At 46.0% G+C, this 14,320-nt stretch overlaps 1 protein-coding gene across 1 annotated transcript in view; it reads right to left on the bottom strand.

The window, feature by feature from the left end:
- The window catches only part of LOC135405095 (microtubule-associated protein 1B-like), a 134,648-nt gene extending 121,017 nt beyond the window's left edge, over positions 1-13,631 (bottom strand). The window contains exons 1-2 of the mRNA XM_064639808.1: positions 13,426-13,631; positions 1,692-1,793 (exon numbers count right to left, since the gene is read on the bottom strand). Of these exons, the coding sequence (XP_064495878.1) occupies positions 1,692-1,793; positions 13,426-13,606 (283 nt within the window). The 5' untranslated portion in view covers positions 13,607-13,631. The remainder of the gene's footprint in view (positions 1-1,691; positions 1,794-13,425) is intronic.
- Positions 13,632-14,320: the final 689 nt, after the last annotated feature.

Below are 14,320 nucleotides of genomic sequence, written 5' to 3'. Positions count from 1 at the left end.
GGGACCTGCATGGGAGATTCAGTTCTTGGGAATAAAATGGCAGGATGGTTGCTGTCATGTGCCCCTGGATACAGTAAACAAAATAGCATCTATGTCCCCACCGGCTAACAAGAAGGAAACACGAGCTTTCCTAGGCCTTGTGGGTTTCTGGAGGATGCACATTCCAGGTTCCAGTCAGCTTGTGAGACCCCTCTATCAGGTGACCCGGAAGAAGAACCATTTTGAGTGGGGCCTTGAGCAACAACAGGCCTTTGAGCAGATCAAACAACCCACGTGTTGTTTCTTTTTTCCACCTTGCTCTCTCCCCTGTCCCTTTGGGAAGGGGAGTGATAGAGCGGCTGCGTGGGCAACCGGGCATCCAGCCAAGTCAACCCACCACATGAGCATATCCGGGACAGGTGACTCAAAGTGGTCAAAGGGATTTTACATATCATGTCATATTCAGTATATAAACTGGGAGTTACCCAGAAGGGGGGCCAGTAACGGTTCGGAGATGGGTTTGGCATCGGTCAGTAGGTGGTGACCGTATTGTATTGTGCATCACTTGTTTTTCTTGGGTTTTATCTGCCTCCCTCTCCTTTTCATTACCATTATTATTATTATATTTTGTTCCAATTATTAAACTCTTCTTATCTCAACCCACAGGTTTTACTTTTTGTTCCTGATTCTTTTCCCCATCCCACCAGGATGGGGGGTAAGTGAGAGAGTGGCTGTGTAGTACTTAGTTGCCCTTTGGGGTTAAACCATGACATCACCATACTTAAGAGATGTTCCTGAAGTCGGAATTTATAACATTCATCAATACTAGGTTATACTAGTCAATGTGCACATGGCCACAATAATTTCACCAGTGAAAGCAACTTATACTCCTTGGAGAAGGCTATATATTTTTATATGAAAACCAAGATTAATTTCTCACATACTCACTCACCATTTGTGTTAATGAGATGTTAGAAAACTTACCAAATACTTGATTCCCATGCACTGAGAAGAAAACAAAATTTTACACTTCACAAAATTGTTGGGTTTTTAAATTTATTTTATGAATCCTCTAAAGGAATGACAGTCTTGAAGAAAAAGCAGCAGAAGATTTAGCCTTTAACATTTTAGTTTCTTCATACAAACCAAAGAAAGTTCCTGTGACTCAAGATAGACCCTCTACCCCTCAGCTTTTTCATACCAAGAAAAAATCCAAGCCCTTTAGGGACAAACATGGGGCGTGAGCCACGCTTGTACAACAGCCGCGACACCATTTCTGGCTCTATCAAACTGTAGAGATAACCTTTCAGGTTATTTTCTGTATGTGCTCACCTAACATGGTGAGGAACAGCTTCAGTCTCCAGGACTACTAGATTGATGTTACATGAACAAACTGTTCTTCAGTCAAAAAGTGAGTTTCACTTAACTTTAATAGGGGCTTAAAACTAACATCTACTGCCAAAATAATCACAGTGAGATACATGAAGCTAACCTAAAAGGCTGATTATTTAAATGTTTCAGACATTTTCTGTTGTCAGAAAGTTAAAACAAACTATAATTTTCAAGTCATATTTTAAAACAAAGAAAAAAGTATTCATTGTAAAGAATCGCAAATGAAAGAGGGCCATCCAATACCTGAGTGTATTTAATAATTCTGCTCTTTAACAAAAACATACAAAACAAAACTTTGACAAACATTTCCAAAAACCTACCTTGAATTTCAGGAGAGAATCGAGCTGAATGGCGTGACACAAAAAGTTTTAGTTCTTGATCCAAGTTGCATTCAGTCAAGCTTGTGTCCCATGATCGGATTCCTAAAATTCAAAATGCAGAACATATCTACCTTGATATATAAATACTGTTTTAATTGATTATTTCTCCATTTACATTAATGATATTTGCATATTTCTAAATTCCAAAACCAACCTCTATTCCTTCCAAACCATGCAGTTATCCTTTGCAAAGTGCTAAGTGATCAGAAGAAGCACTCCGGATGGGGATCAGTCACAAGCAAGAGGAAATCTGCCTTTCCAAAAGGTAACAATCATTCAAGACCCCCAATGACTGCTGGTTCCAACATCCTAGTAGCCACATTACGAGATGTCCCGGAATTGACTTAAAAATAGCAGTACACTGTTTTATAAAACTGAAAAGACTGAATTGCTCATGGGATATGTTAGCCCTATTGCAAGACAACTGTATTTATTCCCCTGAGAAAAAAAAAAGACAACACCTAGCATGTTGCAAAATAATATTTAAATACAAAATATTAAATTGCTGACTTCTTCATTCAAAAGCTTTGAAGCATCCCAAATTTTTAATTAAAATTTAAGTGATTTTTTATTAATGAAATATCAAAATTCTAGTTTTAAAATTTTAAAATGCTATGCTTGATCTTTTTTCTTTTAAAAAATAAATATCTCATCTCTATTCCCTACCAGTTTTCCCCCAGCTACTTAGAAAGTGAGACACTTGACACATATATGATCATAAAATGGTATTTTTCTAAAATGTATTTTTAAGGATTGAAATTTGACCAGAAAAAAAAAACAAATCACTGTAGTAAAAAATGCAAATTTATAGTTTCCTACCATAAGATTATGATGAATAAATTAAAAAAAAAAAAAAAAAACCAACAAAACCAAAACCCACAACAAACTAACAGACTTCAGGAGAGCAGACTTTAGTTTCTTCAGGGATGTGCTTGGTAGAGTACCATGGGATAAGGCCCTAAAGGGAAGAGAGGCCCAAGAAAGATAGTTGATATTCAAGGAGCACCTCTTCCAAGCTCAGAAGCAATGCATTCCAGTGAAGATGGACAGGAGCCCTGTGTGGATGAACAAGTTGCTCCTGGACAAACTCAAACAGAAAAAGAAGCCTATAGAGGGTGGAAGCAAGGACAGGTAGCCTGGGAGGAATACAGAGAGACTGTCTAAGCAGCCAGGGATCAGGTTTGGAAAGCTAAAGCCCTGATAGAATTAAACCTGGCCAGGGACATCAAGGGCAACAAGAAAAGCTTCTATAGGTACATTGGTGATAAAATGAAGACTAGGAAAAGTGTGGACCCTCTGTAAGGAAATGGGAGACCTGGTAACCTGAGATATGGAGAAGGTTGAGGTACTGAATGACGTTTTTGCCTCAGTCTTCACTGACAAGTGCTTCAGCCACACTGCCTGAGTCACAGAAGGCAGAGGCAGGGACTGGGAGAATGAAGAACCACTATAGGAGATGATCAAGTTCAAGATCATCTAAGGAACCTGAAGGTGTGCAAGTCCATGGGACCTGATGAGATACATCCATGGGTCCTGAGGGAACTCACAGATTAAGTTGCTAAGCCACTATCTATCATATTTGAGAAGTCCAGTAAAGTTCTCACTGGCTGAATAAAGGGGAAGCATAACTTCCATTTTTTTAAAAGGGAAATAAGGAAAACCAGGGGAACTACAGGCCAGTCAGTCTCTTCTTGGTGCCCGGCAGGATTATGGAACAGATCCTCCTGGAAAATATGCTAAGGACATGGAAAATAAGAAGGTGATTGGTGACAGCCAAAATGGCTTCACTAAGAACAAATCGCGCCTGACAAATTTGGTAGCCTTCCATGATGGGGTTACAGTGTTGGTGGATAAGGGAAGAGCAACTGACTTCATCTACCTGGACTTGCAGAGACATGGATTTGACAGATGGACCACTCAGTGGATAAGGAATTGGCTGAATGGTTGCACTCAAAGATTTGTGGTCAATCTCCAGTGGAGACCAGTGACAAGTGGCATTCCCCAGGGGTTGGTGTTGGGACCGGCGCTGTTTAACATCTTTGTCAGTGACATGGACAGTGGGATGGAATGCTCCCTCAGCAAACTTGTCAATGACATCAAGTTGTGTGGTACAGTCGACACACTGGAAGGATGGGTTGCCATCCAGAAGGGACCTTTACAGGGTTGAGAGGTGGGCCTGTGCAAACCTCATGAAATTCAAGAAGGCGAAGTGCAAGGTCCTGCACATGGGTCAGGGCAATTCCAAGCACAAATACAGGCTGGGCAGATAATGGATTGAGAGCAGTCCTGAGGAGAAAGACTTGGGGGTGTTGGTTAATGAGAAGCCCAGGACTTCACAGGGCTGATTGATAAAGCTTTAAAACAGATTGGAAGGGGGAAAAGGGACAAAACCAGGCTTGCCAGTGATGAACAATGGGACAGCACACCAAATTTTGAGGGACTGAATGCTAGTGAGATCCTTCATTCTACTCCATGAGTTGTTGGCTACAATGAACTGAACTTGTAATGTTTCTACACCAACGTGCACATCCTGAGGAACAAGCAAGAGGAGCTCGAAGCCTTGGCCCAGTCCCAGAGATATGACATCATTGGCATAAGTAAAATCTGGTCGGATGGGTCCGGTAACTGGTGTGCCATGTTGGATGGTTACAGGCTCTTCAGGAGGGATAGGCAGGGCAGGTAAGGTGGGGAAGTGGCACTGTATGTAATGGAGGGGCTGGAATGTATGGATGTGGGGAGGAATGGGTTAGAAACAGAAGACTGGTGAGGCAGATTATAAATAGCTCAAGTGACCTTGCAGCTGGAAATAACTCTTGATAAACCTGTATGAACAGCAGGCCAGTGATCCTCTAGCATGGACTAAGTTTAACAGCGTCTGTGTCTCCACTTGTGTGCTTCGGCCTGGGTGTTTCGGGGATCACCCAGTTAGAGAGATAATGGAAATAAACTGAATCTTTTGTGTTCTAGCCACGAGTCTGTGGTTGTTCTGGGTGCCTGTCTGTGCTGACTCACACAATGCAGCTTGCAGTTGGTTATGGCACAGTTGACAGCCTCTGGGTAAGGATTAAGGGACAAACAAATAAAGTGGATGTCATCGTGGGAGTCTACTATAGGCCACCCAGCCAGGACTGCAATACCAATGAATTATTCTAGTCATTAGTGGGGTTTCGCAGGGCTCTATCTTAGGGCCAGTGCTCTTCATTGTCTTCACAAATGACTGGGATGCAGGACTCAAAGGTATACTAAGTAAGTTTGCTGATGACACTGAATTTGGAAGAGCTGTTGGCTCCCTCGAAGGCAGAGAGGCCCTGAAGAGGGACCTTAACAAATTAGAGAGATGGGCAATAACAACCGTAATAGAGTTTAACAAAGACTAGTGCTGGATTCTGCACCTGGGATGAGGAGCGGCTGAGGTCACTTGGTTTTTTCAGACTACAGAAGAGGAGACTCAGGGGAGACCTCATTGCAGTTTCCTCATGAGAAGTGAAAGGGCAGGCATTGATGTCTTCTATCTGGTGACCAGCAATAGGAATGAATGAAGCTGTGTCAGGGGAGGTTTAGGTTAGTGTGGAGAACCAGGCATAAAAACATAAGCAAGTTTTGTCTCAAACATTCTAACTGTTGCAACTGTTGCAACAGGAAAGTTGTGATTGGAAGAGATGGTCCGGTGGAGGTGGGGCAGTACCATTCTGAGCCAACTTCCTTTTCCATCTTAAGACTCATACTCAGTGTGTCTGCATCAACTCCCCCCCGAACTCACTTCCTAGAGGGCTCAAAAGGGCTGACTGTGCATATGTGAATGAAACAGCATGAAAAATCTATTTTACAGAAGAGGTGTGCACCAGGTAAACTATAAAAGGAAGTGGATCAGTCCCCCTTGTTACCTTTTCCCTCTCTTTCTCTCGCTACCCCAGATCCAGACCATCCACACAGATGACCAGCACAGGATCTAAGGACTGGTGATCTTCTTTCTTCTCTTTCTCCCTTTTCCACCTTTATTTCTCTCCTCTCTTGCTTTGTCTGGGCAAAGTGTGCTATCATATTCTACCCCTTACTCTGTACTGAAGTTTCTTGTGGGAGTTGGGAGCTTGTTGAAGTGCGTTGTAAAAGTTATGGGCTTGTTAGTCAACACTTTTGAGACTAAAGAGTGGGCTAATTGCCAGAGTTAAGGTGATTATAGAATAAAGCAAAAGAGTTCCCTGACACATGGACTGGTGCCTTTGTTCAGCCTGATGAGAATTTATAACAAACATCATGTCCCCTACCAAATAGGTCGTGACAGTTAGATATTAGGAAAGTTCTTCACCCAGAGGATGGTCAGGCAATGGAACAGGCTCCCCAGGGAAGTGGTCATAGCACCAAGTCAGACTTCAAGAAGCATTTGAACAATGCTGTCAGGCACACGGTGTGATTCTTGAGGTTGCCCTGTGCAGGGCCAGGACTTGGACTTGATTCTTGTGGATCCCTTCCAACTCAGGATATTCATATTGCACAGCATCATGTCCAGACAGTTCTTGAATATCTCCAGTGAGGGCGACTCCACAGCCTCTCTGGGCAATCTGTTCCAGCGCACAGTCATCCAAACAGTAAACAAGTTCTTCCCTGTATTTAGGTGGAACTTCCTGTGCATCAGTTTCTGTCCATTGCCTCTGGTCCTATTGCTTGGCACCACCAAGAAGAACCTGGCTCCATCCTCTTGACACCGTCCCTTCAGATACTTATAGACATTGTTAAGGTCCCCTCTTAGTCATCTCTTCTCAAGGCTGAACAGGCCCAACTCTCTCAGACTATCCTCATAAAAGAGATACTCCAGTCCCTTAATCATCTTTGTAGCCCTCCACTAGACTCACTCCAGGAGCTCCATGTCCCTCTTGTACTGAGGAGCCCAGAATTGGACACAGTACTCCAGACGTGGCCTCACCAGGGCTGAGTAGAGGGGCAGGATCACGTCCCTCGACCTGTTGTCAATGCTCTTCCTAATGCACCCCAGGATATCATTGGCCGTCTTGGCCACAAGGACACTGCTGGCTCATGGACAGTTTGTTGTCCACCAGGACCCACAGGTCTTTCTCCGCAGGGCTGCTTTCCAGCAGGTTGGCCCCCAGCCCTGTACTGGTGCATGGGGTTATTCCTCCCCAAGTGCAGGACCCCGAACATCAGACAGTTCTTCTCCAACCTGTTGAGGTCCTTCTGAAGGGTTGCACAGCACTCTGGGGTATCAGCCACTCCTCCCAGCTTTGTGTCATTAGTGAACTTGCTGAGGAGGCACTCTGCTCCTTTATCCAAGTCACTGATGAACAAGTTAAACAATACTGGGCCCAGTAAGGAACCTTGGAGGACACCACTAGTGACAGGCCTCCAAACAGACCCTGTGCCTTTGATTACAACCCTCTGGGATCTGCCGTTCAGCCAGTTCTTGATCTACCTCACTATCTCCTCATCCAGTCCACACTTCCTGAGTTTGTATATGAAGATGTTGTGAGAGACAGTGTCGAAAGCCTTGCTGAAGTCTAAGTAGACAATATCCACTGCTTTCCCCTCATCCATCCAGGTAGTTATCATAGAAGGCGTTCAAGTTGGTCAAACATGACTTCCCCTTGGTGAATCCATGCTGACTACTCCTGATCACCTTCTTGTCATCCATGTGCTTAGAGATGGCCTCCAGAATGAGGTGCTCCATCACCTTTTCAGGGATTGAGGTGAGGTTGACTGGCCAGTAGTTCCCTGGGTCCTCCTTCTTGCCCTTTTTGAAGACCGGGGTGACATTTGCTTTCTTCCAGTCCTCAGGCATCTCTCCTGATCTCCATGACCTTTCAAAGATGATAGCAAGCAGTCTAGCTATGGCATCTGTCAGCTCTCTCAGCACTCGTGGATACATCCCGTCAGGGCCCATGGACTTGTGGATGTCAAGCTTGCTTAGGTGTTCTCTAACCCAATCCTCCTTGACCCAAGAGTCTTCCTTCCAAGATTCACAGAATCACAGAATGGTTTGGGTTGGAAAGTACTTTAAAGATCATCTAGTTCCAACTCCCTGCCATGGGCAGGGACACCTTCCACTAAACCAGGTTGCTCAGAGCTCCACCCAGCCTCGCCTTGAACACCTCCAGGGATGGGATATCCACAACTTCTCTGGGCAACCTGTTCCAGTGCTTCAACACCCTCACAGTAAAGAATTTCTTCCAAATATCTAATCTAAACCTACTCTCAGTTTTAAGACATTCCCCCTTGTCCTGTCACTACAGGCTCTTGTAAATTGTCTGTCTCCATCTTTCTTGTAGGTTCACTTCGGGTACCAGAAGGCTGCAATTAGGTCCCCCCAAGCCTTCTCTTTTCCAGGCTCAACAATCCCAATTCTCTCAGCCTTTACTCATAGGAGAGGTGCTCTATTCCTCTAATCATCTTGGTGACCCGCCTCTGGACTTGCTCCAAAAGGTCGATGTCCTTCCTGTGTTGGGGACACCAGAGCTGGATGCAGTATTTCAGGTGGGGGGTCTCACCAGAGCAGAGTAGAGAGGCAGAATCACCTCTCTCGTCCTGCTGGCCATGCTTCTTTTGATGCAGCCCAGGATAGGATTGGCTTTCTGGGCGGCAAGCACACATTCATAGAATCATAGAATCAGCTGGGTTGGAAGGGACCTCCGAGATCATCAAGTCCAACACTTGATCCACTACCGCCGTGGTTGCTAGACCATGGCACTAAGTGCCACATCCAGTCTTATCTTAAAAACCTCCAGGGACAGAGGACTGCTCATGTCCAGCCTCTAATCCACCAGCACTCCTTCCTGCCAGACTGCTCTCAATCTGTTCATCCCCCAGCCCAGGGGGTTGCCTTGACCCAGGTGCAGCACCTTGCACTTGGTCTTATTAAACCTCATGAGATTCCCATGGGCCCACTTTGTTAGCTTGTCCAGGTCCCTCTGGATGACATCCCATCCTTCAACTGCACCACTCAGCTTGGTGTCACCAGCAAATTTGCTGAGGGTGCACTCAATCCCTTCGTCTACGTCATTAATGAAGACATTAAATAACATTGGTCCCATTATGGATCCCTGAGGGACACCACTTGTCACTGATGTCCATCAGGACTCTGAGCTGTTGACCACTACCCTCTAGATTCCTTTACCCTGGTCTCCTGGGTCAGAGATCCCTGATATGATTCTAAGCTTGACATGACCTGTGCTTGCAGCCCAGAAAACCAACCATATCCTGGGCTGCATCAAAATAAGCATGACCAGCAGTTTGAAGGAGGTGATTCTCCCCTTCTGTTTGGCTCTTATGAGACCCCACCCGGTGTACTGTGACCTGCTCTTCGGCCCCCAACATAAGAAGACACGGTCCTGTTGGACCAGGTCCAGAGGAGGCCCACCAAGTTTATCAGAGGGCTGGAGCACCTCTCCTATGAGGAAAGTCTGAGAGTTGGAGTTGTTCATCCTGGAAAAGAGAAGGCTATGGGAAGACCTTATAGCAGCCTTCCACTACCTAAAGGGGCTACAAGAGAGCTGGAGAGGGACTTTTTACGAGGGCATGTAGTGATAGGACAAGGGGGAATGGCTTTAAACTGAGAGTAGGTTTAGATTAGATATCAGGAAGAAATTCTTTATTGTGAGGGTGGTGAGGCACTGGAACAGGTTGCCCAGAGAAGTTGTCAATGCCCCCTCCCTGGAAATGTTCAAGGCCAGGTTGGATGGGGCTTTGAGAAACCTGGTCTTGTGGAAGGTGTCCCTGCTCACAGCAGGGGAGTTGGAACTAGATGACATTTAAGTCCCTTCCAACCCAAACCATTCTGTGATTCTATTAATTTTTTTCTATAGTTTTCTTGCTTTGTTTGGAAAATAATGAGCAGGCAGTTTCACTACTGCTAAGTCCAAGCACTGCTGCAATTTTGAACACTGACATAGTGATTTTTTCTTTTTTCCCTAAAGTAATGTCATTAAACATACACAAATTAGCTGGCAGATGCAGAAGGGATTGCAGGTGAGGAATTGTCTAGTGGCCCCTTCCCACATGCCTGACCATGTCTTTGCATTAAATTTTTGAGTTAAATCACTTTGGGTTTTGGTACCTTTGGGGTAAAGAAATGCCTGAAGAGGTGTGTGGTCAACCCCTTACCATGAGACTAGCACTAATATTTCTTCTGGTAACTCTGTCAGAATTTCAGGTTGCAAACCTTACTGTCAACACTGCCTCTCATGCTTTATTCTCTTCAAGGCAGCAGAAATGTCAAGTCTCGCACTGTCAGAAACCAGGTTGTAGGGCTGAAGGTTGAGGAGGAGAAAGAGGGGGAAGAGCAGAGAAGTGCTGCTGGTTTCCCATTGCAGCTCTGGGTAGGTAAACATTTGCATTTCAAGAGCCTGAAGCCTCTTCAGGGATAATTCATCAAGGGCTTTTCCTTGTCAGCATCCCAGTCAAGGTAGGAACATGCTTCTTAATGGGATATGCTACCAGCTATTAAGTAGCTGCCATTTGAAACTAAATAATTTTGGAAATACAGTATCTCCTGTGTGTTTTATAACCACCCAAGAGAAAAATAACTGAACTATAACCAGCTACCTTCACTTCCTGAATTATTATGCATCATTGTTCACAGGCACAAGCAGTGAGTCTCTTCTGTAAGTCTCCTTACCTTCATTTCTCAAAAATCTCTTGGCCATATGGTGCATTTTTGGAGTGTAGTCTTGTCAGACAAATACAGCTGAGCAGACTTTAACCTTTTCCAGGTCTTGGAATATTTGAGAGCAACAAAGTAATGATGATATAATACCACACATGTAAAGCACATGAAAACTATGATTAATAAACTGACATTGGTCAAAAAGCTGAAGTACATTGAAAAGAAGTGCTGAATTTCAAGAAACTGGAAGATAAACAGCTCACTGGCCTCTGACAGTAAGCTTGTGTGGGGAGACTACAAAGCTTCCCAGAGGTCAATTAAGTGATATGGACTATGATTCAGCAATGCTGTGTATTGAGTTTGCATGGCAAGGTTTTAGTAGCAGGGGAGCTACAGGGGTGCTTTAAGTTGGGATTTGAATAGAATATGCCAAATCTGCAGCTGTATGATTCAGCATTCTGGATGCAAAAAATCTGCATATACATTATAATGTAGTATAATATATTATATACCAAATCAGGTCTGGGTAGAACAGAGATAATTCTGGAACTAAAATCCAAGGTCAATACAATGATGTATAGCATTAACAGCATGGAAGTAACTACTGGAAGTATGACCGAACTGGAGCTATTTCCTTCTGCAGGCTTAAGAGTGCAAAACCACTAGACACAGGACTTATCAGACAGCAGACAGGGCACACCCAGTGGCATCTGCCAAATGAGTGGAAAAATCTTGAAGTTTTCTCTTTGCTCCCTCCTTCTTTTTTGGTGGACAATGGATTGGAGGATTGCCCCCTTAGCAAAGTGACATCCTAAGTGTAATTATTGGAAATGCAGCTTGCCATACCATTCCCTCTTCATGATAAATTAAGAAATGACTCTGCATTCCACCAGGTTGCGTAGCATCACACCACTGATGTGTTATCAGCAGATGTTTTCTTTGACACATTGTGTTGCAGTTCAGTGTATGAATATACAATTTTCAGTGATGGTACTTAGGAGATGTACCAGAGAAGACAGTGAGGCAGAGTTATCAAGAACCCTAAGGCTATGTTGAGAATAAAGGTTGAAAGAAGCCATCTTTTTCCAAACTGTAGCATACTTTTCCATTAGAAAGAGATTAGCCAAGCCCATATTTGTCTCACACAGATAGAGTTTCAGACTCCTAGTATACTCATCCAGAACAATGCACCTCAAAATTTGATCAAGGTTTTTTCCTGGCAGGCAAAATCCCAATCAGATCATCTGACACCAGGAACAGTGAGGTGATTCCTAATCCAAAATGATGAATAAAAAGGCAAAAGCATTCCCTCTGAAGATCTAAAACTGTAAGTAGCAAGATGCAACAGAGCTATGTAGCAGCAACTGTACAATAGAAGAGACTAATAGATGAGTGTCATGAAGAGACTGAAGAGCATTTTTTCAGAGGAAGGATGACATCAAATGTTTTGAGGGCATAAGTTTTATCCACTTGCTCTATAATTTTTGATAATGTAATTAAATGTAGCCAATTTACTTCTGGCACAACCAAAAATTAGATAGCATTAGGAAAGTGCAGTGCTGAAGAGGCTCTGAATAACAAAGCATATGCCTCAGTAGTTCTCCCTAGGAGACAATAGTAGCAATAAAGATGCACAGGTCACAGTGGAGCTGGTTAGCTGTGATGAGGCAGCCCTTTACCACAAACAGTCATGAAAAAAGAATCAAGAGAAATAGTCGACTAAAGCAACAATAGTTGAGAAAACAACAATAGAGACAAATGAAGTCCTAGCTGGACTGCTGAACCACACCTACAAGACAAGGTTGCTAATTCCCCTTTCCAAGGTCTTTTTCTCCCTTCTAACAATGGCTGGTTTCTGATATTTCTGCTTTCACCATCCCAGAACAAAAATATGTTACAAAATCATGTATCAATTGAGTTTAACAAACTATAGAATCTAGCAATAATTTTCTTTGTGCTTCATACCGCTATTACGGCAACGGGGCTTTGTTCCCCTCTCTGTGTACACTGCAATCTATTGTATCAGAAACCGCATCGAGAAGTTATAATAGTCCTTTCACTTGCAATACCTTCCTGTATTGCTGTCTTAAGGACAATAAACAGTGAGTCATAGCATCCTGTAGCTGGACAATAATGAGGTTGAGCACTCGGGTATTAGCCTTATTACCCATATCTTTTTAGTTATTGAAATATATATGTGCATATAAAGCCTAGGTCCTGAAAAATTCTCTAGCCAAGAGAAAAGTCTCGTAGCCGAAAGTTAGACACAATAGACAAAGCCCCATTCCTGCTCAGGGAGTCTTTGCCACTGAGAAGGAAAACGCCCTGAAATTTCGCTACTTTGGTTTCGCGGTGGGGGACAGGGGTTTGCTGAGGAATCGAGGGAAACGCCGAACAGCCGCCCCGCAGCCCGGCCGCCCCAGTCCCATTTTTTTTTCGGCAGCGCGGACGACCTTTGTCAACTCTGGGCTGCCATAGGGACCGCAGTGCGGACTGCGCCACGCCCATCCGCCGCTGTCTCCTGGTAGACGGGCCTGGCGGCGCTGTGGGCACTAGGTTCCTGCCGCAGCCCCTCCACCCAAACAATGGTGAGGAGGGGGCTTGCCCCTTTTGCCCGCTGCCCGCTAGACGCTCCTGGGGATGGACAGTGGGGCACGGTACGCGCCTGGCCGACTGCAGATCTTTGTGCGGGCGGTAGCAGGGAGCCGCCGGACGCCGCACGATGCCCGGCCCGCAGTCGCTGACAGTCGCGGGCGGCTTCCTGACGGTCGTACCCGACGGAGGGGCTCCAAGTCCGGTAGGGCGGGAGGGGCGTGCGCGCAATGCAATAAAAGGAAGAAAACGAGAGACCTAGACTTCGCAGCTTATGTGTCTATGCCGTGCGTATGTCGCCCCGATCATAAGCAAGGAGCGGTCGGGCCCCCCGCCTCGCCGGTCGAACCCGGTCAGCGCCCCCTCTCACCCCGCGCGGAAGGGGAAGAAAACGGGGAGCGCAAGGGGAAGGCGTCGGCAGGGTGGGGGCTCCGGCGCTGCCTGCGTCGGCCCCGCTCTCCGCCGTCTCACCTCGCTCGATATTGGCGATAGCCCGCCGGAGTTGCTCTTCGGTCACCAGCTCGCCGATGACCACCAGCAGGTAAAATTTGCTGTCCAGGAAGCGGTGCGAAAGGCTGGGCGAGAGGGAGCTGGGGTTGGAGATGCTGCAGGAAGCCTCTGAATCCACATCCACCACCACCAGGGTGGTCATCGCGAGCGCCTCGCTCTGCCCCGCGGCTCCGGGGCTCTTGGGGGAGAAAGGCCGCTCGGCGGCGGCTCCGCAGGAGGCAAAGAGTGAGGGGGGACGGGGAGGCGGCACCGCGTTTATATGGAGACGGTGCAGGGCAGGGACCTGGCGAGGAGGAGGAGGGGCGGGGGGGAGAGAGTCTCCGCACCGCCACTTTTCCAGCGTGCACAGCTGATGTCATCTGCGGCAAATCCTCCCCGCGGCGGCCCCTGGAAGCAGGAAGGACGCGGGGGGGAGACAATTCCCCGAGGGGCCGCCGCGAGGGCGGCTTCGAGGTGCACCCCGACCTGCCACATGACCCCTCCGCCTGTGCTCCCCCGGCCGGCGCAGGTCTCGTGTCCCTCACATACACACCCTTTCCCTTTGCCCTCCTGCTGTCTTACCCTGACTTACCGGACCCTCACTTCTATCTTAGCCATCTCCCACTCCCCGAGGCTCTCACAGGATCTCAACCTTGAAGCATGGTGGCCATGCCATGAGGTTCCAGCTGCACCCCTGATGCTCCATGAAAAAAGCAGCTCCACTGTGCAAGGCCAAGAGTCCAGTCTCCTTGCATCTTTCTGTGGCAGTGAAGCAAAATTTGAGCCGTATTTCCCCCCCTCCCAACTGGCAATCTAAATATTCTTGTAACCTTTTTGCTTGTTTGTTTTAAAGCAGTTCACTTAATAAGATACTACA

Source organism: Pseudopipra pipra, chromosome W (assembly GCF_036250125.1).
Source record: "Pseudopipra pipra isolate bDixPip1 chromosome W, bDixPip1.hap1, whole genome shotgun sequence".
NCBI lineage: Eukaryota > Metazoa > Chordata > Aves > Passeriformes > Pipridae > Pseudopipra > Pseudopipra pipra.
This window is presented reverse-complemented; position numbering and strand designations above follow the sequence as displayed.